The 25,693-nt window shown below is 46.3% G+C and overlaps 1 protein-coding gene across 3 annotated transcripts in view; it reads right to left on the reverse strand.

The window, feature by feature from the left end:
- The window catches only part of LOC115478935 (F-box DNA helicase 1-like), an 87,833-nt gene that overhangs the window by 52,209 nt on the left and 9,931 nt on the right, over nucleotides 1-25,693 (reverse strand). For all 3 annotated transcript variants that reach the window (XM_030216593.1, XM_030216594.1, XM_030216592.1), the window contains 9 exons: nucleotides 24,739-24,869; nucleotides 21,045-21,180; nucleotides 15,480-15,670; nucleotides 14,476-14,586; nucleotides 12,808-12,902; nucleotides 8,127-8,295; nucleotides 5,099-5,312; nucleotides 3,723-3,810; nucleotides 3,491-3,577 (listed from right to left, as the gene is read on the reverse strand). In XM_030216593.1, coding sequence (XP_030072453.1) covers nucleotides 3,491-3,577; nucleotides 3,723-3,810; nucleotides 5,099-5,312; nucleotides 8,127-8,295; nucleotides 12,808-12,902; nucleotides 14,476-14,586; nucleotides 15,480-15,670; nucleotides 21,045-21,180; nucleotides 24,739-24,869 — 1,222 coding nt within the window. The remainder of the gene's footprint in view (nucleotides 1-3,490; nucleotides 3,578-3,722; nucleotides 3,811-5,098; nucleotides 5,313-8,126; nucleotides 8,296-12,807; nucleotides 12,903-14,475; nucleotides 14,587-15,479; nucleotides 15,671-21,044; nucleotides 21,181-24,738; nucleotides 24,870-25,693) is intronic.

The following is a 25,693-nucleotide window of genomic DNA, read 5'->3' on the forward strand; positions in this document are numbered from 1 at the left end:
TTAATAGAATGCACCTCCAACATTCTGAAGCCGAGAAACCTCGTGTGGTTGGTCACTTCTGCTTGTGACGAACCCGGAAGTACGTGATGTCAATTCAGGAGATGGATACAGAGAGCAGGAATGCCTCAGCCATGCAGTCAGCTTCACAATGTTGGAGGTGCCTTTTATTATAGAGAAAAGGAACTGACCAATCCTATTTAATAGAATGCACCTCCAACATTCTGAAGCCGAGAAACCTCGTGTGGTTGGTCACTTCAGGGGATGGATACAGAGAGCATGAATGCGTCAGCCATGCAGTCAGCTTCAGAATCTTGGAGGTGCCTTTTATTATATAGGAAAGGAACTGACCAATCCTATTTAATAGAATGCACCTCCAACATTCTGAAGCCGAGAAACCTCGTGTGGTTGGTCACTTCTGCTTGTGACGAATCCAGAAGTACGTGATGTCAATTCAGGAGATGGATACAGAGAGCAGGAATGCCTCAGCCATGCAGTCAGCTTGAGAATGTTGAAGGTGCGTTTTATTATATAGGATATTAAAGTGTGTAACTGTGTGTTGCATATTTTCATTTGACAGCATTTTTTTGTTGTTGTTCAGGTTGTTTGGTCAAACTTCAAATATATTTTGTGGTCCGTTACTCCTAATTTTGTACAGAGAGAAAAAATATTCTATGTTTCTGTAATTAAATTTCTCTTAGATTTACTATACAGTACTTTAGATCTAGGACAAAAAAATATAAGTATAAAATTATAAATTTACCATATTATAATGTTGTAAGTTTTTATTCTGAAGCTGGAGTCGGAGTCAGTACATTTTTACTGACTGAAAATTGCTTCCGACTGACTCCACAGCCCTGAACCTAAGAAAAATTTTTGTCTCGTATCAACAATTTTAGACTTAAAATAAGATGCGAGACAGAACATTTACACACTTTGCTAATCACCGATTTCAATATATGGCATGGGGGAAATTTAAGGGACCTGAGTGTGCAGAAAAGCATTTTATAGGCTTAAGTAAGGTTTTATAAAAATGTACAGGGTACGTCTGATATACAAATATGGGTACCGACACATGCACTCCCCTGTCCTACAATATCTACACTCTGGGCAGCATTTAAATCTATACCCAAATATGCAGCGCTAAATATCAAAGTCTATGACAGACCTCATAGACCTACCAATAAGAAACACACTCAGATCAACACGAACATACTTACATCTCCACTACCCAAGCTGCAAAGGACTCAAATACAAATCAATCTATGCATCCAGCTTCTCCTACATAAGCACACAACTGTGGAACGCACTACCAAAAGACGACCACCTGAACTTCCGGAAATCACTAAAAACCAACCTGTTCAAAAAGGCGTTCCCAATCGACCCTACCCAAGTGCCTAAACCTTGCAACACAACGAAACCAAAGCTCGTAATAGACTCTACACAACTCTTCCCTTCTACGATTCCCCAATGTGTCTATAACACATGAACCTTACTCGACCACAACTCTCTGTATTTTTAGATTGTAAGCTCTTTTGAGCAGGGACTGTCTCTTTATGTCAGGTGTTCAGCGCTGCGTGCGTCTGGTAGCGCTATACAAATGCTAATAATCTCTCTATATAAAAGGCAACCCCAAAGTTCTGAAGCCTCCACGGAAGTTGAGGCGCCCGAGGTATCCGGTGTGCCCTGGAGTGTCTGCACCGCCCTCGCGTCAAAACGTCATGACGTCGAGGGCGGAGCTATGACACTCGAGGGCCGAAACGGAAACTGTGGCGAACAAGGCAAGTAGCTCGGAGGGACGGAGGGAGGGGGCCCCTTGCTAGCGTCCGTTTCATTGTGCTCAGAAACGGGCATTTTTTCCTAGTAATAATAATATTTGTTTCTCTACCGGAGATGGCAAACGCCTCTACGGTACAATGTAAGCCACATTGAGCCTGCAAATAGGTGGGAAAATATGGGATACAAATGTAACAAATAAATAAATAAAGTTCAGACTGACCATTGAGAGTGTCTGGGTATTGCAGATATCCAGATAACTATCTACTACATAAGTTAGGACAGCAAGTAACTTCCAGCTGGACAAATGCAAAGTGATGCACATTTGGAAAAATAATCTGAATCTTAGTTATCTGATACTAGCGTCCACCTTGGGGGTCAGGACCCAAGAAAAGGATCTAGGTGTCATTGCAGACAATAAGCTGAAATCTTCTGCCCAGGGTGTGGTGGTGGCCAAAAATGGAGACCGAAAATACTATAATACCTCTGTAGCTCTCCATGGTGCGACCGCACCTTGAGAACTGCGTTCAATTCTGGTCGCCGTATTTCAAAAGAGATACAGCAGAATTAGAAAAGGTTCAAAGGCGACCAAAATGATAAAGGGGATGCAACTCCTCCTACATGAAGAAAGGCTGAGGGGAGACATGACTGAGGTCTACAAATTCCTGAGTGGTGTAGAACAGGTAGAAGTGAATCGATTTTTTTTTTACTGGTTCCAAAAGTACAAAGACTAGGGGACACTCAATGAAATTACACTGAAATACTTTTAAAACAATAGGAGGAAATACTTTTTGACTCAAGGAATACTTAAAGCTCTGGAACTCTTTAATGGAGGATGTGGTAACAGCAGTATGGGTTAAAAAAAAAAAGGCTTGGACAAGTTCCTGGAGGAAAAGTCCATAGTCTGCTATTGAGACACACAAGGGGAAGCCACTACTTGCCCTAGGATTGGTAGCACAGATTCCTGCTATTTGGGTTTCTGCCAGGTACTTGTGACCTGAACAGGCCGTTCTAAGAAGCAGGAGACTGGTCTGGATGAAAAACTGGTCTGATCAAGTATGGCTATTCTTATGTTCTTGGAACAAACACAAAGGAAGGGCAGAACCTCTACATCAGGAAGTGCAAGCAAGAGTAAAGGCTGCTGCTGCCCCCCTCCCCAGACCGCTGCGTAGCCAGACTACAAAAATTGGGGGGGGGGGGGAGACATTTTGCCTGTCCTCCCTGCTGCAACTCCACATACCTTGACTAGAAGGGGTCCCCAAGTCACCAGCAGAAGCCTTCCTCTAGTGCTGTTCTCTGGCGCATTGCCTGCCTTGCGGCTGCTTTACCCCTCGCAAAAACAGGGCAGGCAATAAGGCGGAGAACAGCGCTGGAGGAAGGCTTCTTCTGCTGGGGGGCTTGGGGACCCCTTCTAGTCAAGGTATGTGGAGTTGCGGCAGGGAGGACAGGCAAAATGTCCCCCCCCCCCCCCCAATTTTTGTAGTCTGGCTACGCCAAACCAAAGGCCTCAAAGCCCTGTGTCTGCTCCTCCCCAACCTCTAAGGAGGACCCCGGCACCGGAGTCTTCTCTCTTCTGCTCCTGTTGGGATGCAATCACCCAGGTCCTGTCAGAAGCAGGAGAAAGACAGAACCCCCCCCCCCCCCCCCCCCCCCGTCCCAACATAAAATTACGATCAGCGAGGCCCATCTAATGACAGCAGTTTTGTGCATAGATTACCTGGAGTACAGTCTTGAGCTTCATCCACAAAGATGGCGTCGTAGGATGGAAGAAGCGGTTTTCCCAGTTGCCAGAGCTTTAAATACCCTTTAAAAGAACAAAAAAGGATCATGAGACGTTACTTCATTACAGAAACCAAAAATAAGATTTCTGTACTTATATATTGTAAGCTGTCTACATCTTAGAGCAGAATAAACGTGGAAATTCAATGAAACAAACAAAACTACCGCACCGTCATGTGTCATTCTGTAAGCCTCCTGCTTCGTTTCATTCTGAAGTTTCATTTTCATCCAGATTTTCTCCGCTTCGTGTACAACGCTCTGTAAAGCAACGTGAGAAAACCAAAGGAAGAAATTAATGGAAACAGAGAAGACCCACGTGTCACATTACATCTGGTCTCAGTAGAGAGCTGTATGGGAACAGAGTGAAAAATCCCACAGGCATCCCCCTCCAGGTTCATGGGAATCCCATGGGGACAGAAGTGTAGTGCCAGGCCAGCCTACCTATCCTTCCAGGTGGACGCCTTTCCTTGAGCTGCGGTTGCCTCTTACTCGCTTGTACCCCCACACACACAGGCCAGCAAGGAAAAAAAAAACATACATTTTCAGGAAGGCAGGAAACCTCTTCTTTCTGGCCAATGAGATGCTGCTTTCCTTGCCCGGGAAAGAAAGCAGTATGTCACTGGACGGCAAGGCAAGAAGCTTTCATTGGCCAAAAAGGCAAGCAGCTTCTCTTCAGCCAATGCCAGCATTCGGCATCAACAGTCATAAGGAGTGTCTGCTGCCCATGCAGAGCTACCGAGGACGGACTGGAACAGTGGCTTTTTTTTTAAAGCAGCGATTTAAGCAGAGCGGCGGTGGTAGGAACTGAGCGGAGGCCGTATTGGTGGTAGCAGCGGGAGCAACCAGAGAAGAGAAGCAGCTGCATCGGACAAAGGGGAGAAGTAGCAGCTTAGCAAGAGGAACAGCCTGGGGTGGAGCAACTTGCAGAAGAAACAAAAATTCTCTAAACCTGACAAGCAGTTTTTGAATTGCCTCTGGTTGGGGGAGGGATCACGAGAGACTACTGCGTGTTTTGTTTTGTACCTGAAAATGGAGGGTTGAACCATTCAGACCCTTCCTCTGCTCTGCCTCTCTCCCACTCACCCTCTGTGGGTCCAGCATATCTTTCTCTCTCCCTCCCACAAAGTCTCAGAGGGTCCAGCATTTCTTTCTAACCTCCCCCCCACCCAAGTCTGGCAAGTTTGCTGGTCTTCGCCAGCAATTATGGAGGCCACCTCCCAGCTCTGAGGCCTTCCAGTTGCTGATGGAGGAGGTGGGAGATGACACAGGGAAAGCACAAAGTCCGTCTGCATTAATTGCCAGTGAAGACAAGCAAGTTTACAAGACCTTGGAGGGGGGGGGGGGGGGAATAGAAAGAAATACCAGCTCTGGATAACTGTCTAATTGACCCCGAAGAGAGGGGAACTAATTAAAACAGCAGTGTCAGATGATCCAATAACGTAACTGTTAGACCACTAGCCTTTCCCAGGGCTAAGCTCCTGTCACTTACAAACGTCTTTCAACCTGCACAGCAGCAGAAATCAGTCAGTGAGGGCCCCATACTCACCCTCTTCTCCTGGGGTGACACTAGGACCTTCTGGCCATGATTATTCTTACACCACACGGGAGCATGTTCTGTGCTGATGGCCTCATCTGCAGATCCAAAGAAGGTTTCAAGAGTCTGGGTGACCATCTTTGCTCTGATGAAGCCTGCCTGGCCCTTGGGGAGAACAAAGTTGACCATGAAGGGCGAAATTTTGGAGACCATCTTGTTCCGATATCTACAAAGGAAAACACATGACAGATGGTTTCTAACCATTTCAGACAGGATCCAAAGTTCTACTTTTTTTCTTGTCATTTTCTGATATAACTAGTAAAAAAAGGCCCGTTTCTATAGGCAAGGAAACGGGCCCTAAGCAGGCAATTCCTCCCCCCCCTCCCCCGGACCGCTGAAAACCGGCCCCCGCCGGCGTTGTATACTACCTGTGCTGACGGGGGACCCAAAACCCCCGACAGCCGAAGTGTTGTTGTGGCCTTCGCGTTCCTTCCTCATCTTCTCTGGAAGTTCCTCTGCGTGCGTCTGACGTCAGACGCACGCAGCACATCAGACGCATGCAGCACAGGAACTTCCAGAGAAGATGAGGTAGGAACGCAAAGGGCACAACAACACTTCGGCTGTCGGGGGTTTGGGTCCCCCGTCAGCACAGGTAGTACACAACGGCGGCGGGGAACAGTTTTCGGCGGTCCGGAGGGGGGGGGGGGGGCAACAGCTGTCATGACGTCAGTGCGTTTCTGCCCAGCAGACCACCTCCAGCCTAGGGAGCCACGGTCCCAGGCACAGAACGTTGGAGGTGAGAATTATTATATAGGACAATATGTGAACAATTCAAAGAAAGTGAGTGTTAAAAGGGGGCATCTGCTTAATTATGCAACAAAGACCGAGCTATCCATTCACCTGGGCTGCCTTGTACCTGCAAAAACAAGGTGTTAAAGAGGAACAAAACAGCCAAATCCCTGCATCTAACCACTTCTGATACTAAAACACATGGTCTACACCAGGAAGGAGAGTGGTACTTGTTCCAAAGTAGACACCTCAAACCCCATTCCGTTCTCAGAGGGAGCGTAATCTTGGCAAGTCGGCTATTATGACCGTTTCGTAGTGGGAGGATGGGTCCGTTTCTGTGTTTATGTGGAAAGTGAAGGTTTGGTGTTTTGACACGTTTTATGTGTACATCACCTTGGCCAGAACCTTTTGGATTTTGGAAGGCAGTTAATACATTTGAATACGTAAACAAACAGAACTGGGCTTCAGCAGCATTGTCTCATCTGCTCGTAACCTTGGGGTCATCTTTGACTCCTCCCTCTCCTTCTCTGCACATATTCAACAGACTGCTAAAACCTGTCGTTTCTTCCTCTATAATATAGCCAAAATTCACCCTCTCCTTTCTGAGCACGCTACCAGAACCCTCATCCACACGCTCATCACCTCTCGCTTAAGACTCCTGCAACTTGCTTCTCACAGGTCTTCCACTCAGCCATCTCTCTCCTCTTCAATCTGTTCAAAATTCTGCTGCATGATTAATATTTCGCCAAAGTCGCTATGCCCATATCAGCCCTCTTCTGAAGTCACTTCACTGGCTCCCTATCCGTTTTCGTATACAGTTCAAGCTCCTCTTATTAAACCTATAAGTGCATTCACTCTGCTGCCCCTCACTACCTCTCCACCCTCATCTCTCCCTACACTCCTTCCCAGGAACTCCGTTCACTAGGCAAATCTCTCCTAATTGCACCCTTCTCCTCCATCGCTAACTCCAGACTCCGTTCCTTTTAACTCGCCGCACCTCACACCTGGAATAGACTTCCTAAGCCATTACGTCAAGCTCCATCCCTGGCCGCCTTCAAATCCGGGCTAAAGGCCCACCTGTTTGATGCTGCTTTTAATTCCTAATTTATCACCTGCTCGTAACCCTTCTCTTGTCTTCCTCTCTTCAATAGTCCCTTTCCCTATATGTCCTATCTGTCTGTCCTACCCTTATCCCTTATTTGTCCTGTCTGTCTGTCCTGATTTAGATTGTAAGCTCTTTTGAGCAGGGACTGTCTTTTCTTCATGTTCAATTGTGAAGAGCTGCGTACAACTGGTAGCGCTGTACAAATGATTTGTAATAGTAGTAGAAAAGACGGCTGAGAGGAGAAATGATAGAGGTCTATAAAATAATGAATGGAGTGGAACGGGTAGATGTGAATCACTTGTTTACGCTTTCCAAAAATACTAGGACTAGGGGGCATTCGATGAAGCTACAAAGTTGTAAATTTAAAACAAGTTGGAGAAAATATTTCTTCACTCAACGTGTAATTAAACTCTGGAATTCATTGCCAGAGAATGTGGTACAGGCAGTTCACTTAGCGGGGTTTAAAAAAAGGTTTGGACAGCTTCCTAAAGGAAAAGTCCATAGACCATTTTTAAAATGGACTTGGGGAAACTCCACTGCTTATTTCTGGGATAAGCAGCATAAAATGTTTTGTACTTTTTTGGGATCTTGCCAGGTATTTTTCACCTGGATTGGCCACTGTTGGAAACAGGATGCTGGGCTTGATGGACTTTTGGCAACACTTATGTATTTAGCATTAAGGAATTATCCTTTACCTTTCTGTTGGCCCAATTTTTTTTTTTTTTTTAAATGGAGGGTTAAATGGTCTGTTTCTGAGAGAATGCAGAGTGCCCGATGAAAGAGCTGTCCAGGGAGAATTGTGCTCATGAGAAAAGGCACTGGATTTGCACTACATGTTTTAGACTCTGGAATGCAAACACACTCAGGCCTTTCAAAGATTTATGCGTGCTGGACAACAGTTTTTTTTCGTTCAGATACAAACGTATATCTTTTCCACTGGTCCAGCGATATTTAACATTTGCAACAGGAAACACCCTCTGCCTCTCCGCTCAGTATATTACTTTCAGTGGCTACTTTGTACTACAGCAGTCAGACACGCTGGCCAATGGCACTTCTGATCTAGACATGGGACAGCCATTGACTCCATGAAACATTCTTCACTAGATTCCAGCATGAGCAACTTAGACTGAACCCGACCCCACTTACAGTCTGCCCGTGCATGCGAAGGCCAGTGCATGGAACGTTTTGCACACAACGTTGGAAGGAAAGACTCGTCTAGCCTGCTCCACAATGGACCTGTTAAATGCCACATAGAGGAATTTGAGATTGGGCCTCTTCTCTGCATACTTTGTCAACGTAAACGTCTTGCCGGTACCTAAAAAAATAAAAAAAACATAGTAAATGAAATGAAATGACAGCAGATAAAGACCATCCAGTCTGCCCAACAAGGTAAACTCATTTTACATGGTATATGATACTTTATATGTATACCTGAGTATGATTTGCCCTAGCCATTCTCAGGGCGTAGACCGTACAAGTCTGCTCAGCACCGGTTTTGCTTCCCAATTACCAGTGTTGCCACCCAATCTCCGCTAAGATTCTGCGGATCCATTCCTTCTAAATAGGATTCCTCTGTGTTTATCCCACGTATGTTTGAATTCTGTTACCGTTTTCATCTCCACCACCTCCCGCAAGAGGGCATTCCACATGTCCACCGCCGTGAAAAAATGGTTCCTGATAGTACTCCTGAGTCTGCCCACCCTTCAACCTCAATTCATGTCCTCTAGTTCTACCGCCTTCCCGTCTCCGGAAAAGGTTAGTTTGCGGATTAATTCCTTTCAAATATTTGAACGCCTGTATCATGTCACCCCTACATAAGTACATAAGTAGTGCCATACTGGGAAAGACCAAAGGTCCATCTAGCCCAGCATCCTGTCACCGACAGTGGCCAATCCAGGTCAAGGGCACCTGGCACGCTCCCTAAACGTAAAAACATTCCAGACAAGTTATACCTAAAAATGCGGAATTTTTCCAAGTCCATTTAATAGCGGTCTATGGACTTGTCCTTTAGGAATCTATCTAACCCCTTTTTAAACTCCGTCAAGCTAACCGCCTGTACCACGTTCTCCGGCAACGAATTCCAGAGTCTAATTACACGTTGGGTGAAGAAAAATTTTCTCCGATTCGTTTTAAATTTACCACACTGTAGCTTCAACTCATGCCCTCTAGTCCTAGTATTTTTGGATAGCGTGAACAGTCGCTTCACATCCACCCGATCCATTCCACTCATTATTTTATACACTTCTATCATATCTCCCCTCAGCCGTCTCTTCTCCAAGCTGAAAAGCCCTAGCCTTCTCAGCCTCTCTTCATAGGAAAGTCGTCCCATCCCCACTATCATTTTCGTCGCCCTTCGCTGTACCTTTTCCAATTCTACTATATCTTTTTTGAGATACGGAGACCAGTACTGAACACAATACTCCAGGTGCGGTCGCACCATGGAGCGATACAACGGCATTATAACATCCGCACACCTGGACTCCATACCCTTCCTAATAACACCCAACATTCTATTCACTTTCCTAGCCGCAGCAGCACACTGAGCAGAAGGTTTCAGCGTATCATCGACGACGACACCCAGATCCCTTTCTTGATCCGTAACTCCTAACGTGGAACCTTGCAAGACGTAGCTATAATTCGGGTTCCTCTTACCCACATGCATCACTTTGCACTTGTCAACATTGAACTTCATCTGCCACTTGCACGCCCATTCTCCCAGTCTCGCAAGGTCCTCCTGTAATCGTTCACATTCCTCCTGCGACTTGACAACCCTGAATAATTTTGTGTCATCGGCGAATTTAATTACCTCACTAGTTATTCCCATCTCTAGGTCATTTATAAATACATTAAAAAGCAACGGACCCAGCACAGACCCCTGCGGGACCCCACTAACTACCCTCCTCCACTGAGAATACTGGCCACGCAATCCTACTCTCTCCTTTCCTCCAAGGTATGCATGTTCAGGTCTGCAAGTCTCTTCGTACGGTATGCAACGCAAATCCCATACCAAAACAGAGAGTAGGTGGCTTAACAAATAGTTTTTGGGATTCCTTTAATACCCTCTTCATTCAATACGTCTTCCGCTGTGCTGGGATTACCTCAGCCTTCACCTCGTTGCACGTCTCCATTAAATCAACCTGCTGGAAACTCACATGGCTTCCAACAACCCATGCCTGTCAACTCTAACTAGTCACTTCAGAGCAGCAGCAACTGGCTGGTAAACCAGGCTCTGAAAGGAGCCAAGCTCCATCCATGCCTTTTAGCCAAGGACTCATGCTACTGCTGCTCCATGAGATCTTGGGCAAGTCCCTTACATAAGTACATAAGTATTGCCATACTGGGAAAGACCAAAGGTCCATCGAGCCCAGCATCCTGTTTCCAACAGTGGCCAATCCAGGTCACAAATACCCGGCAAGATCCCAAAAATGTACAAAGCATTTTATACTGCTTATCCCAGAAATAGTGGATTTTCCCCAAGTCCATTTAACAACGGTCTATGGACTTTCCCTTTAGGAAGCCGTCCAAACCTTTTTTAAAGCTCTGCTAAGCTAACCGCCTTTACCACATTCTCTGGCACCGAATTCCAGAGTTTAATTACACGTTGAGTGAAGAAAAATTTCTCCGATTCGTTTTAAATTTACTACATTGTAGCTTCATCGCATGCCCCCTAGTCCTAGTATTTTTGGAAAGTGTGAACAGACGCTTCACATCTACCCGTTCAACTCCACTCATTTTATAGACCCTCCATTGCCTTAGGTACAAAATTAGATTGTAAGCCCTCCAGCAACAGAGAAACACCCCAGTATACCTGAATGTCACGGGACGGTCACGGCAGCCATTTTAAGGAAGCAGCTGGCATGCTTAGGAGTGAACAGTGATCACTCCTGCTGGACCACCATGGAAGGTAAAGACAGGCCTGGGAAAGAATACCGTTGTGGATCCCAGCTGAACCTCTGCCAGGACCTGCATAAATTCCAACAGTCAGGAGCAGACTTGTCAGACCTGAATATTCAATGCTGGTGCCCAGACATGATTTGGTACTGAGCATCCATGTTTAATTTAGCCCGACATGTTCAGCGTAGTTTAAAAAAAAAAAATCACTATGACCTCCACCAGCTCAATATTGACCGGAATGTTAAAAAAAAAAAAAAACAAGCAGCAGGGAAATTCTGCCCCTCCTCTTGATTCTGCTTTTAACTCCTAACCCTTATTCACTTGTTCAGAACCCTTATTTTATCATCCTCATTTTAATATTCTTTTATCTCGTCTGTCCTGTTTGTCCTAATTAGATTGTAAGCTGTGTCGAGCAGGGACTGTCTCTTCATGTTCAAGTGTACAGCGCTGCGTACGTCTTGTAGTGCTATAGAAATGATAAGTAGTAGTAGTAGTAGTAGTATTTGAGATTCTGTATGGAATCTTGCTACTCTTTGGGATTCCGGAATCTTGCTACTCTTTAGGATTCTGTATGGAATCTTGCTACTCTTTGGGATTCCGGAATCTTGCTACTCTTTGTCCTTATCCCTTATTTGTCCTGTTTGTCTGTCCTAATTAGATTGTAAGCTCTGTCAAGCAGGGACTGTCTCTTCATGTTCAAGTGTACAGTGCTGCGTATGTCTAGTAGCGCTATAGAAATGATAAGTAGTTGTAGTAGTATTTGAAATTCTGTATGGAATCTTGCTACTGTTTGAGATTCCGGAATCTTGCTACTCTTTGTCCTTATCCCTTATTTGTTCTGTTTGTCTGTCCTAATTAGATTGAAAGCTCTGTCGAGCAGGGACTGTCTCTTCATGTTCAAGTATACAGCGCTGCATATGTCTAGTAGCGCTATAGAAATGATAAGTAGTAGTAGTCTGTGATTCCTTCTTCTACTAACCTATAAATGTACTCAGTCTGCTGCTCCCCAGTATCTCTCCACACTCGTCCTTCCCTACACCCCTTCCCGTGCACTCCGCTCCATGGATAAGTCCTTCTCATCTGTTCCCTTCTCCACTACTGCCAACTCCAGACTTCACGCCTTCTGTCTCGCTGCACCCTACGCCTGGAATAAACTTCCTGAGCCCCTACGTCTTGCCCCATCCTTGGCCACCTTTAAATCTAGACTGAAAGCCCACCTCTTTAACATTGCTTTTGACTCGTAACCACTTGTAACCACTCGCCTACTACTACTACTATTTAGCATTTCTATAGCGCTACAAGGCATACGCAGCGCTGTACAAACATAGAAGAAAGACAGTCCTTGCTCAAACAGCTTACAATCTACCCTCCTCTCCTCCTTCCTGTACACATTAATTGATTTGCTTACTTTATTTTTTGTCTATTAGATTGTAAGCTCTTTGAGCAGGGACTGTCTTTCTTCTATGTTTGTGCAGCGCTGCGTACGCCTTGTAGCGCTATAGAAATGCTAAACAGTAGCAGTAGTAGTAGTAATTCCGGAATCTTGCTACTGTTTGGGATTCCAGAATCTTGCTACTGTTTGGGATTCCGGAATCTTGCTACTGTTTGGGATTCCAGAATCTTGCTACTCTTTGAGATTCCGGAATCTTGCTACTCTTTGGGATTCTGGAATCTTGCTACTCTTTGTTCTTATCCCTTATTTGTCCTGTTTATCTGTCCTAATTAGATTGTAAGCTCTGGCGAGCAGGGACTGTCTCTTCATGTTCAAGTGTACAGCGCTGTGTACGTCTAGTAGCGCTATAGAAATGATAAGTAGTAGTAGTAGTGTTAGAAAAACACCCCCCCACCCAAAAAAAAACAAACCACCCAAAACAAAACCCAATAGAAAAAACAAACCATTAGAACTTTATCACTTCAGTTATCCCTTCCTTACCTGCAAATGCCATAATTTTAGCCACTTCTCCTGGGGCAATGTCGTGGTTTAGAATCAGAGTCTGTTCATGGGTTAGCTTTATTTCAACTGCAGACCTGAGATTAAAAAGAAAAAACATAAGTAACATCCCGGGCTATCTCCATTTTACATAATAAAACTGTTTCAAGGCAGCGATGTGGGGAAATGAGCTTTGTGATTCAGCAGACAAGTTTGGTGGATGGCTCCCGAGGAAGAAGCAAAATGGGTCACCTCGTTGAGCCATGAAGTAACAGGCCATTCAATAAGCATTGTTGAGGTAAGCACATTTTTAATAGAGGACAAATTTGGAATAACAGTTTTTGGACACACGAGCACTATGTTTAACACAATTCACTATTTTGTGCAATGTTATATAAAACGGAGATACCCTAGGATGTTATAGACATAGATGGTAAAAGTTGCTTCAGCGGGTAGGACCGAAGTGGGTCTCAGAAATCGCTGTTAGTGAAGCGTTCCGGAGCACATTGTGTGCCAGACCGTCTATTTAAACTGAGGGTTCTCCTTTTTCCCACAAAAATTTCGTTTTGAGTACGTACTGTGTTATTATAGTAACATAGTAAATGACGGCAGATAAAGACCAGTACGGTCCATCGAGTCTGCCCAACAAGATAAACTCATTTTACATGGTATGTGATACTTTATACCCGAGTTTGATTTGTCCTTGCCATTCTCAGGGCACAGACCGTAGAAGTCTGCCCAGCACTCTTCTTGTACTAAAAGTTCTGAAGCTATCGTCGAAGCCCCTTAAAATTTACACTCCAGTCGGTCCCTATCTAGTCAGTCACGATCAGGGCATAGACCGTAGAAGTCTGCCCAGCACTGTTCCTCTACTAGAAGTTCTGAAGATTCTGGAATCCCAATTAGTAGCAACATTCCATGTAGAACCCCAAACAGTAACATACTAACATAGTAAATGACGGCAGATCAGGGCACAGACCGTAGAAGTCTGCCCAGCACTGGTTTTGCTTCCCAATTACCGGCGTCGCCACCTAATCTCCGCTAAGATTCTGTGGATCCATTCCTTCTAAACAGGATTCCTTTGTGTTTATTGCCTGTTTAGTGATTTATAATGTTACTACCCTTTATTAATAGAAGAGCAGTTCATCAAACTGCTTGTCCTAAAAAAAAAAAAAAAAGCAGCTCATGCCACTTAGAACCACTGCTCTTGTCTTCCACATTCTGCAAGATGCTACTCTGGCTCAGGCAGTGGTGACTTTTATGGTATCTCTGTTGGCACTCAATGAATAGTTAAGCTCTGGAACTCTCTGCCGAAGGATGTGGTAACAGCAGTTAGCGTTATCTGGGTTTAGGTTTGGCCAGGTTCCTGGAGGAAAAGTCCATAGTCCGCTATTGAGACAGACATGGGAAGCAACTGCTTGGCCTGGGATTTGTAGTATGGAATGTTGCTACTCTGAGATTCTACATGGAATTGTCACTCTTTAGGATTCCAGAACCTTGCTATTCTTTGGGATTCTACATGGAATTTTGACACGATTTGGGTTTCTGCCAAGTACTTGTGACCTGGCTTGGCCACTGTTTGGAAAACAGGATACTGGGCTAGAGGGATCATTGGTCTGACCCACTATGGCTACTCTTTATGTTCTTAATGACAGAAAAATTCCAATATACCTGAAGCAAGTGTTTCCATACACTGAACTTGATTGTTCTGAACTTGTTCCTTCCCAGAAAGGACCAGTGTGCTCCAACAGATTCAAACAATAGAAGACATTGTAGTGGATCCTAACAACACATATACACGAATTACTGAGTGTCCAACATCAACATAAACCTTAGGGGGAAAATAATATTTAAAGAGATCCCAGCCCAGCAGAAATTAAGATGCTGCCCTGTGCACAGCACACCAGACATTCTTCACCTCCTCTTCTGGGCAGTGACTGAACCCTCTGCTGGGTATTTCTGAAAGCATCTGATCGTCCTTGAACATCCAGCAAAGAGCACAGCGTTCAGGAAACTCTCAAACTGCACGAAGGAGCGACTATAAAAATTATGTCCTTCTAAAATTTGATTACATTATATTACACTACATTATTGGGCTTAGCCCATATGTCCCCAGTATGCGGTTGTGTTCCAAGAGGGACGGCTAAGACATTCCACGTCCCAGCTCCTTTGCTCTGGAATGCCCTCCATGCCAAAGACAGAGAAGGATTTGGGCAATTTCAGGAGGTCCCTTAAAGCTCACCTATTTTATACTAAGCTGCATTATAGGTGTGTTAGCATTTTTAACGAGCGTTAACCATGTACGCCTGTTAACCATGTACGCACCTACAATATTCCTATAGGCGCCTACACGGTTAGTGCGCAAGCTAATTGTAGGCGCGTTAAAAATGCTAATGCACCTTAGTAAACAGGGTACTTAGACTGCTTAAGAGAAGTTAGTGGCATGTAATGAAATATTAATTTCCCGTGATATTGTCCAGGTGCATTTTTATGTATTATTATGTTTATCATACCCTGTTCTCTTTGTAGATTGACACTTGGATATGCGGGCTATAAAGATAAGTAAACTAAATTACAGTGCAATGCAAGCCTGGACTGCATTTTAAGCTAGTCTCTGGTTTACTACAACTAAAACGCTAGCTTAAGCCCTCCACAAGTAACAAATCCTACGTTACCTGTTGCTGATATTAATGTCTTTTCTCCTCATGGCATATAGCAGTGTGGCTAGGCAATACAAAATTTCAGTGATCTCGGATAAGGCCAAGGGGGAGCTGGGTTTCCTCAGGCATTCCAGCAACTTCTGAATGTCCAGGACGCAATCGGAGAAGAGAACGATAGTGGCTATCACTGCCCACACATTCACTGTCTAGAATGGAAACGAGAGGGTAGAAAAAGGCAGAGCTTGCTACTCTGGAGACAACCACAGCAGGGCTAAGCAATACCTCTCCAGTCTACATCTTCCCCAGCTGCTGACTGGTCCCTATACAGCAATATTTGCACTAAAATACTCACTCCGACAAAGACCTCTCATGAAATATTGGACACTAGCAGTTGAGCCCGTTAAAACGGGCTGGTGGGTCGCCGCCCCCCCACCCGGCCCATCTCTTCGCTATTCAACTTACATCTCCGCAGCAGGCAGAGATCAGCTGAGCTCCCGTCGGCCTTCCTTCTCTGCCTGTGTCCCTCCCTCGTGTGACGTAACGTCAGCGAGGGCAGGACACAGGCAGGGAAGGAAGGCTAACGGCAGCTCAGCTGTACTGCCTGCTGCGGAGATGTAAGTTGAATAGCGAAGAGACGGCTGGGTGGAGGGGTGGCAGCAGCGGCGACTCCGGGGGGGGGGGGGGGTACCAGTGGTGGCGACCTCAGGGGGGGGGGGGGTTGCGGTGGCGACCTCGGCGGTTCCCTCCCCTTCACGCAGTTTCCCTCTCTGTCCCCCCCCCCTGTCATCATGTATTGACACGGGGGCAGGACAGACAGGGAAGTCTCTACTGCGCATTTGTGAGTGAGTACGGTCACTCGCCGTTTATATGTTTGATATTCAGAGAGTTGCGGATTGGGGGGAGAGGGGCAGGTTTTATAAAATACGAATATTGATTTATTGGATTCTATCACGTTAACAAATCTTTCTGTTTGTATTATGGATGTTCCTGTTTATAGAGGATCCTATATAATAATTCTCACCTCCAACAGGATGTGCCTGGGACCGTGCCTGCCGGAAGTGGTCTGCTAGGCAGGCACGCACTGACCTCAGTGACATCAGTGACAGACAATTTGGCAAAGCAAAACAATCTGAGTGCTGGCCATTAGGACACAGGGTTGATAGGAGAGTTTTAAAAGACTGAAGGAACCGAAAGTTTTAAATGGGGGGAGGGGGGAGTTCTGAAGGACTGAAAGGCATGAACATTTGGGAAAGGAAAACAATCTGAATGCTGGCCATTAGGACACAGGGTAGATAGGAGAGTTTTAAAAGACTGAAGGAAACCAAAGTGTTAAACTGGAGAAGGGGGGGGGGGGTTGTGAATGACTGAAAGACATGCAAATTTGGGACAGAAAAACAATCTCAATGCTGGCCATTAGCACACAGGGTACATAGGAGAGTTTTAAAAGACTGAAGGAACCAAAAGTGTTCGGGGGGGGGGGGGGGGGGGGGCAAGTTCTGAATGAATGAAAGAAATGAAAATTTACGAGAGGAACACAATCTGAATGCTGGGCATTTGTACACAGGGTAGATAGGACACTTAAAAAAAAAAAATGAAGGACGTGAAAGTATTACATCTTGGGGGAGGGGTGAGGAGGAAAGCAGTGGGGTATCCAGATACTGGGTGTTAGGGCCACGGGGGTACATAGACTTTTGAAAGCCTTAAGGAACCCGAAGTGTGGGAAGGAGGAGGAAAAGGAGGGGAGGGAACGGGGTGAGGGGCATTAGGAACAGGGGAGGGGGCCCTGTCACACACTCTCATTCTCACACACACACTGTCACACAGACAGTCTCACTCTGTCACACACCCGCACATTCTCTCTGGCTCTCTCTCTCAAACGTACACACTCCCAGGAAAACCTTGCTAGTGCTCGTTTCATTCGTTCCAGAAACGGGCCTTTTTTACTAGTTATATATAATTCCTCGCTCTGCTCTGAAATATTTAAAAGGCTGATGACCTAGCTCAGAAGGTCAATTAAGAGCTTTTTATGTTACCTCACTAAATAAATGTCAGCCAAATAAACCATCCCCTCCCCTCCACAGTCAGTACTTGAGGGTGAAATTATGATTCACTCTATAAATGGACTCCTCTCTGTTTACATAGTAACAGACTGCGGTACGTAAGTTTCAACTGACCTCCTCTAGTTTGCCTGGTTGAAATGTGTCCTCTCTGGCTCTCTACCATTTTCAGTAGGGGGGGGCACAGAACTCCCATAGCTACCTAATCTCTCAACCTTGCAGAACTGCGAGACCTGCAGGGAACATACCGACTCCCTTTAGATCCAGAATTGGCTGGACGGAGCCTCCCTTCTTTGGAACCACAAGGTAAATGGAACAGCACCCGGACGACGTTCTAGAGGAGAAACACAGGCTCCACAGCACCCACTGTATCAAACGCAAAAGAGAAGACAGCTGCAGGGATACACTATAAAGGTGTCAGACCGGTCTGCGGTACCAAGTGCCCACTCCCAGGAGAAGAGGCCGAGGGTGGGGGGATGGGCAGTGATCCTCACCGGAGCCCCTTAAAAGACAACAGAGCAGCCAGCGTACCAAGGGCGGGGCGGTGGTCTGCCCCGGATGCACGCTGCTTGGGGGGGGGGGGGATGTACAGAGCAGCCGTGTGCCTGTCGGCTCCGCTGGTTCCCTGCTCCCTTTGCCCCGGAACAGGTTACTTCCTGTTCTGGGGTAGAGGGAGCAGGGAGCCAGCAGAGCCATGCGGCTGCTCCCAGCAGCTAAAAATGCACCGGGGGGGGGGGGGAGTGGGGTGGTTGACGCGCTGGGGGGGGGTCGTGCTGCACCCGGGGGGGGGGGGGGGGGGGTTGCACATCGGCAATCCATCCCGGATGGCAGCCGACCTGGGATCATCACTGCAACAGAGAAGTTCATGCCTCAGAGAATCAAGTTCAGAGGAACATTTGTGACAGGGCATGGTGAAGGGAAAATGCATTAGGAGGGTTTACACAGTCCCAGCAAGATAACCGACATCCAGAGAACAGCTCCTCATGCTAGAACAGTAAAACCACTGCACATCATTCTCCTCCTCAGAACAGGATTCCTCTGGCTATGGGGGGGGGGGGGGGGGGGGAAGAGACACACAACCATCCTTGACCTCAACCCACACAAGGCTCAAGGAGTGACAAATGTGGATTAGGATTGCCACCCCTGCCCCCCGCCCCACTGAGGACTCTGGGGTGCATAGCCAGTTAAGCTGATGTTCCATGAGCTCCACACCACATAAGAGTAGCCATACTGGGTCAGATCAATGGTCCATCTAGCCCAGTATCCCGTTTCCAACAGTGGCCAAGCCAGGTCACAAGTACCTGGCAGAAACCCAAATAGTAGCCACATTCCGGAGTCCCATAGCGTAGCAACATTCCATGCTACCAATCCCAAGGCAAGCAGTGGCTTCCCCGTGTCTGTCTCAATAGCAGACTATGGACTTTTCCTCCAGGAACTTATCCAAACCATTTTTACAACCAGATACGCTAGGAGGAGGAGTGGCCTAGTGGTTAGGGTGGTGGACTTTGGTCCTGGGGAACTGAGTTCGATTCCCACTTCAGTCACAGGCAGCTCCTTGTGACTCTGGGCAAGTCACTTAACCCTCCATTGCCCCATGTAAGCCGCATTGAGCCTGCCATGAGTGGGAAAGCGCAGGGTACAAATGTAACAAAACTAAAATAGATACTATTGGAGATTCTACATGGAATGTTGCTACTATTGGAGATTCTACATGGAATGTTGCTATTCCACTAGCAACATTCCATGTAGAAGGCTGCGCAGGCTTCTGTTTCTGTGAGTCTGACATCCTGCACGTACGTGCAGGACGTCAGACTCACAGAAGCAGAAGCCTGCGCGGCCACATTGGTGATCTGCAAGGGCCGATGTTGCTAGTGGAATAGCAACATTCCATGTAGAATCTCAAATAGTAGCATCAGTGGAGGAGTGGCCTAGTGGTTAGGGTGGTGGACTTTGGTCCTGGGGAACTGAGGAACTGAGTTCGATTCCCACTTCAGGCACATGCAGCTCCTTGTGACTCTGGGCAAGTCACTTAACCCTCCATTGCCCCATGTAAGCCGCATTGAGCCTGCCATGAGTGGGAAAGCGCAGGGTACAAATGTAACAAAAATAAAATAGATACTATTGGAGATTCTACATAGAATGTTGCTACTATTGGAGATTCTACATGGAATGTTGCTATTCCACTAGCAACATTCCATGTAGAAGGGTGCGCAGGCTTCTGTTTCTGTGAGTCTGACGTCCTGCAGCGATTCTTCTCTCTCCCCTGCTCCCCCTCCAAGCACCCAGCGATTCTCCTCTGTCCCCTGTCCCCCCTGTAGCCACCCAGCGATTCTCCTGTCTCCCCTGCCCCTCTCCTCCAGGCACCCAGCAATTCTCTTCTCTCCCCTGCCCCCCCTCTATCCAGCCACCCAGCAATTCTCCTCTGTCCCCTGCCCCTCCTGTAGCCACCCAGTGATTCTCCTCTCCCCTGCCCCCCCTCTCCAGCCACCGAGTCTTTGTCACTCCTTTGAAAGCCCTGCCCATCTTTAGCCTTTCCTTCGAGTTCGTTCCCTCTGAGTCCCGCCTTCTGACGTCATTTCCTCTTTCCGCGAGGGCAGGACTAGGAGGGAACAAACTGGAAGGGAAGGCTACAGACGGGCAGGGCTTTCAAAGGAGCGATGGAGACTCGGTGGGTGCCTGGGGGGGAGGGGTAGGGGAGAGAGGAGAATCGCTGGGTGGCAATGACGGACCAGGCAGGCGGGTTGGGCATTTTTTTACAGACTGTTGATTGGTTCCTCGTTATTGTGAAGTTGCGGGACAGTGAGAGTCAATGAAACGCTGAGTTACAGACTTACAAACCCTACACTGCCACAGTGCCACGGAGTCAGCTTCAGAACGTTGGAGGTGCTTTTTATTATATAGGATATGGAGGCATATTTTCAAAATACTTAGACTTACAGAGTTCTATAGTAACCCATGGAATCTATGTTTTTTGTTATAAATTAGCACCGGAATAGGGCACCTTCTTGCTCACTTAACCTAGGTGCCATTTAAAATTAACCCCCCAAAAGGAAGACCTCCTTATCACTGTATGTTTACCAGTAGCAACAAATATTTCACATCTGTATCTTTTTAAAACTTTTACAGATTACTTGTAAAATTACACACTGACTTCTCTGATTTTGTTATGCTTATAAATTGTTAAGAGTAGCTAAACTATCATTCCCTATTACACAGGGTGTTAAATGTGCTGTTTGCTTAAAAAAATGTTATTTGGAAGGCCAATGAACATAGATGGCGTGGAGTGGAGGAGTGGCCTAGTGGTTAGAGCACCGGTCTTGCAATCCAGAGGTGGCCGGTTCAAATCCCACTGCTGCTCCTTGTGATCTTGGGCAAGTCACTTAACCCTCCACTGCCTCAGTTTCAAACTTAGATTGTGAGACCTCCTGGGACAGAGAAATATCCAGAGTACCTGAATGTAAATCACCTTGAGCTACTACTGAAGAAGGTGTGAGCAAAATCTAAATAAATAGATTCACTGTACCTTTGCTGAATTACCCAGGTCTGGCAGTCTCTGGGTGATGCAGGCCTCAGCCACGACATACAGACGATGGCCCTTTAGACAACGGATCACTGCTTCGGAGTCTGTGATTCGGACATCCTTAAATGTAGCGATGAACCTTCATGGAAAATAAAATACAAACAAACATACATGAATGGCAAAGTAAATCTATTTGATCGAAACGTATTAAACTGCTCTGTAAAGAGTCCAAAAGGTTCCCCAGTACAAAGGGATAAGCCATAAGGATTTTGAAAATCTTATTAGGCACGGTTTTGTGTGTCAGGTTTAAGAGGAGTCTACTGCAGGATTGTCTTTCATACAGGGTATTTTGCTCTGAAGCAACAGTTCCTGAAGCAGGCGAGGATCTGCCGAAACGCTATGTTGTTTGACTACTTTTGGAACTACAAGCACCACTGGTGGTGGGTGTTATTGAATATACCTTTTGCAGGACTGTGTCAAAAAGTAACTAAGGGGGTCTTTTGCCCAACGTGGCTGCCGGCGGTAGTTCTGCCCCGACCACATACCATTTCCGGGGGGGGGGGGGGGGGGGGGGGGGGAATCCGCAGAAATGGCTTGCACAGAGGTAACCCGGCTGTAATCGGACATCATCGCGCACCGCCCAGTTACCGCAGAGCCCTTATCGCCTCCTCAATGAGTGGCGGTAAGGGCTCCCCGCCGCATGGCCATGCGGTAAGAGTTCTCTTACCATATGGCCAGGTTTCTCTGAGTGCATTTTTACCTGCTGCAGTAAAAAGGGCCCTGGCGGGTGGGAAAAATGGCCCCCGCCGCTAGTGTGGGGCCCATTTTCCCGCACCTTAGTAAAAGGACCCCATAATTCCTTTTTCTGCAGTGACACATGAAAACTTCCACATTTTAATTAGGTGAACTTTCATACAAAAATTTGGTTTGGTTCTTAAAACTTTGAAATCTCAGAAAAGCTTTTCACAATGTGGGGTAATGTAATATTTTGGAGCATATGCCAGTGTGTGAATGAATTAAGTCTGGACGACAGTTAAGGCCTTGTCCCCAAGTTAATTCCTTTGGCCTTCCTTTACTAGTCACTGATGCTCCCTTTATAATATTTACAATATTTTCATATAGCAAGTTTGCACATTTGTAAATTTATATTATTTTTCACCTATTTTGTTGGTTAAACTACTTTGTGCCACAAGGTGAAATTTGCAGGCAGAAATATTTCACTTTTCTACACATCTTCCAAGCAGATCTATCATCAAATCAACAAATTTCTTTGCAAATCAAGCCTGCCTACATCAGGCATTGCGACAAGTCAGAAGAAAGAAAATAATACACTGAAACCTTCTGCTCAGTGTGCTGCTGTGGCTAGGAAAGCGAATAGAATGTTGGGTATTATTAGGAAAGGTATAGAAAACAGGTGTGAGGATGTTATAATGCCGTTGTATCGCTCCATGGTGCGACCGCACCTTCAGTATTGTGTTCAATTCTGGTCGCCGCATCTCAAGAAAGATATAGCGGAATTGGAAAAGGTGCAGCGAAGGGCGACTAAAATGATAGCGGGGATGGGACGACTTCCCTATGAAGAAAGACTAAGGAGGCTAGGGCTTTTCAGCTTGGAGAAGAGATGCTTGAGGGGAGACATGATAGAGGTATATAAAATAATGAGTGGAGTGGAACAGGTGGATGTGAAGCGTCTGTTCACACTTTCCAAAAATACTAGGACTAGGGGGCATGCGATGAAACTACAGTGTAGTAAATTTAAAACAAATTGGAGAAAATGTTTCTTCACCCAACGCATAATTAAACTCTGGAATTCGTTGCCGGAGAACGTGGTGAAGGCAGTTAGCTTAGCAGAGTTTTAAAAGGGGTTAGACGGTTTCCTAAAGGACAAGTCCATAAACCACTACTAAATGGACTTGGGAAAAATCCACAATTCCGGGAATAACATGTATAGAATGTTTGTACGTTTGGGAAGCTCGCCAGGTGCCCTTGGCCTGGATTGGCCGCTGTCGTGGACAGGATGCTGGGCTCGATGGACCCTTGGTCTTTTCCCAGTGTGGCATTACTTATGTACTTATGACCCCCAGGGACACAAAATTGTGCGGTGTGTGACGGGGCAAGAAAACAGATTTTCCCAGAAAATGGTCAAGCATTAATTAAACGAAATAAATAAATAAATAAATCAACATATACATAATCATTAGGTGTTAGATTGTATGCAGACAATGAGTATGGGTGGCACTTCCTCAGGGGGTATGGGGGGGGGGGGAGGGGGGATATTGGGAAATTAAAGGGAGGGAAGAGGAATGTTTAATGTTTGGATTTAAGTGTCAGTAGCATGGGGGAGGGGGAGAAAATGGGGGGAAAATGTATGATGGTATATTGAATGACATGTTATGCACCAGACTGTTTGGTTCTTTACTGATTGTATATAGTAAAAGAAGTATAGAGAGCCTGGTTTCTTATAGCTCTCCCCCATTTTTAACATGTTGATTGATGGTACAGCCCAGTTGACATTCAACATCTTTACTGGTTGTATATAGTAAATGTTGAATGTCAACTGGGCTGTACCATCAATCAACATGTTAAAAATGGGGGAGAGCTATAAGAAACCAGGCTCTCTATACGTCTTTTGAATGTTGATGGTTACAGCAATTGATTGTAACGATGAGTTTTACTCATTGGAACTATGCTCATAAAACTAATAAAACAGATTGAAATAAAACAGACGGCAGGAAAGGGGAGATACGATAAAGATATTTAAATACCGCCATGGTATAAATGCAAAGGCGGCGAGTCTCTTTTCAATTAAAAGGAAGCTCTGGAATGAGGGGGCACAGGATGAAAGTGAAAGGGGACAGGCTCGGGAGTAACCTGAGGAAATACTTCTTCATGGAAAGGGCGGTGAATTCATGGAATGGCCTCCTGGGAAAGAATGTATCTGAATTCAAGAAAGCTTGAGATAGGTACGTGGGATCTCCAAGGGACAGGAAGGGATAGTTGACAGTATGTACAGGCAGACTGGATAGGCCATCTGGTCTTTATCTGTTATAATCAGGGGCGTATCTGGACTTCGCTGTTAGGGGGGTCCAGAGCCGAGGTGAAGGGGCACATTTTAGCCCCCCCCTCCCCCCGCCGCCAGAACCACATCCAACAACTGTGGCCTGCCCGCCGCCAACCCCCCACCCGCCGTCGCCGTGACGTCGCCTACCTTTGCTGGCGGGGGACCCCAACCCCCGCCAGCCGAAGCCTTCTTGCTTCGCTTGGTTTCTGAGTCTGATGTCCTGCATGTACAGGACATCAGACTCACAGAAACAGAACGAAGCCTTGCAGATCGCAAGACTCAGAAACCAAACGAAGCAAGAAGGCTTCGGCTGGTGGGGGTTGGGGGTCCCCCGCCAGCAAAGGTAGCAGGTGGCGACAGCAGGTTGACGGCGGGGGGGGGGGGGGTTGAGAGGGTCATTGGCAGGGGGGTCCAGGGCCAAATCTATGGGGCTCTGGCCCCAGTGGCCCCATAGCAGCTACGCCCCTGGTTATAATTTTTCTTTATTTAGACTAAGACAATACAAATTAAAATAATTTTTTAATTGGTTTACATCTACATGTGTAAGGAATAGACTTTCACTAGAAAAGTCAAGTGGACAGACCAGGTTTGTAAAAATAATCCAGTGAGCTGTTAAAACTGATGTTTGCTTCACACCTTAACAGGTTCAGAATGCACAAGTCTTCCTCCTTTGTAATATGGTTCCGAGTTAGAATCTCTTCAATGTTCTGCACAGCTTCCTCCTCACTCCTGTCGAATCGATGATAAAGCTTTTTCCACGGGATAAACTGGAAGGCAATAAACAGTGGAAATCTTTTCAAACGTGTGCCATTTCTCTTAAATACTGACCGCTGTGGGCAGAATTAATCCCAGATGTTTAATGCCAGGCGGGGTCCAGGCACTGGCTGCTGGAGCTTGTGCGAGTCCCGGTCAATATTCAGCTGGGACCCGCATAAGCTGCAAGATTTCTCTCCCAACCCCTCCCCCCTTTTGGTCTAAGGATGCCAACTGGATCCAGATTTGCCCAACAGTGTTGATCCAGTCCTGGATTAAACCCCACTGCATGGAGGGACTTGTAGTCTTGCTTTTCTTAAGGGATGCAATGGGGGTAAACCCAGAACTGGATCAACACTGTCAGGCAAATCTGGATTCAGTTGGCAAACATATAGTCCCCCCCCCCTCTTCCCCTAAGATCCCCCTGGGCCTACTTGCCTGATTCCCAACGGTCAAGGGCGGAAAATGTTAGGCAGGTACCCAGTAGCTGTACAAGCGCTGGCCAATAGTCATAGCAAAGTTAAGGGGCCCTTTTCCTAAGCTGAGTAAGTGCATACGTGCGTGCGTTTCGAACTACCGCCCGACTACTGCATGGCCTGGGCGGTAATTTCATTTTCTATGCGTGCCCACTACACGCCCCAGAAAATGTCTGGCACGCAGCGCTAACCGGGCGGTAATCAGCATTGTATGCGCACTGAAGATTACTGCCTGGTTAAAAAGCGAGACTTTACCGCTAGGTCAACAGGTGGCGGTAAGGTCTCGGGCCCAAAATGGACGCGCACCAGTTTTCATTTTGCCGCATGTACATTTTCCACTTAAAAAAAAAAAAAACGGCCTT

This window comes from Microcaecilia unicolor, chromosome 10 (genome assembly GCF_901765095.1).
Source record: "Microcaecilia unicolor chromosome 10, aMicUni1.1, whole genome shotgun sequence".
Taxonomy (NCBI): domain Eukaryota; kingdom Metazoa; phylum Chordata; class Amphibia; order Gymnophiona; family Siphonopidae; genus Microcaecilia; species Microcaecilia unicolor.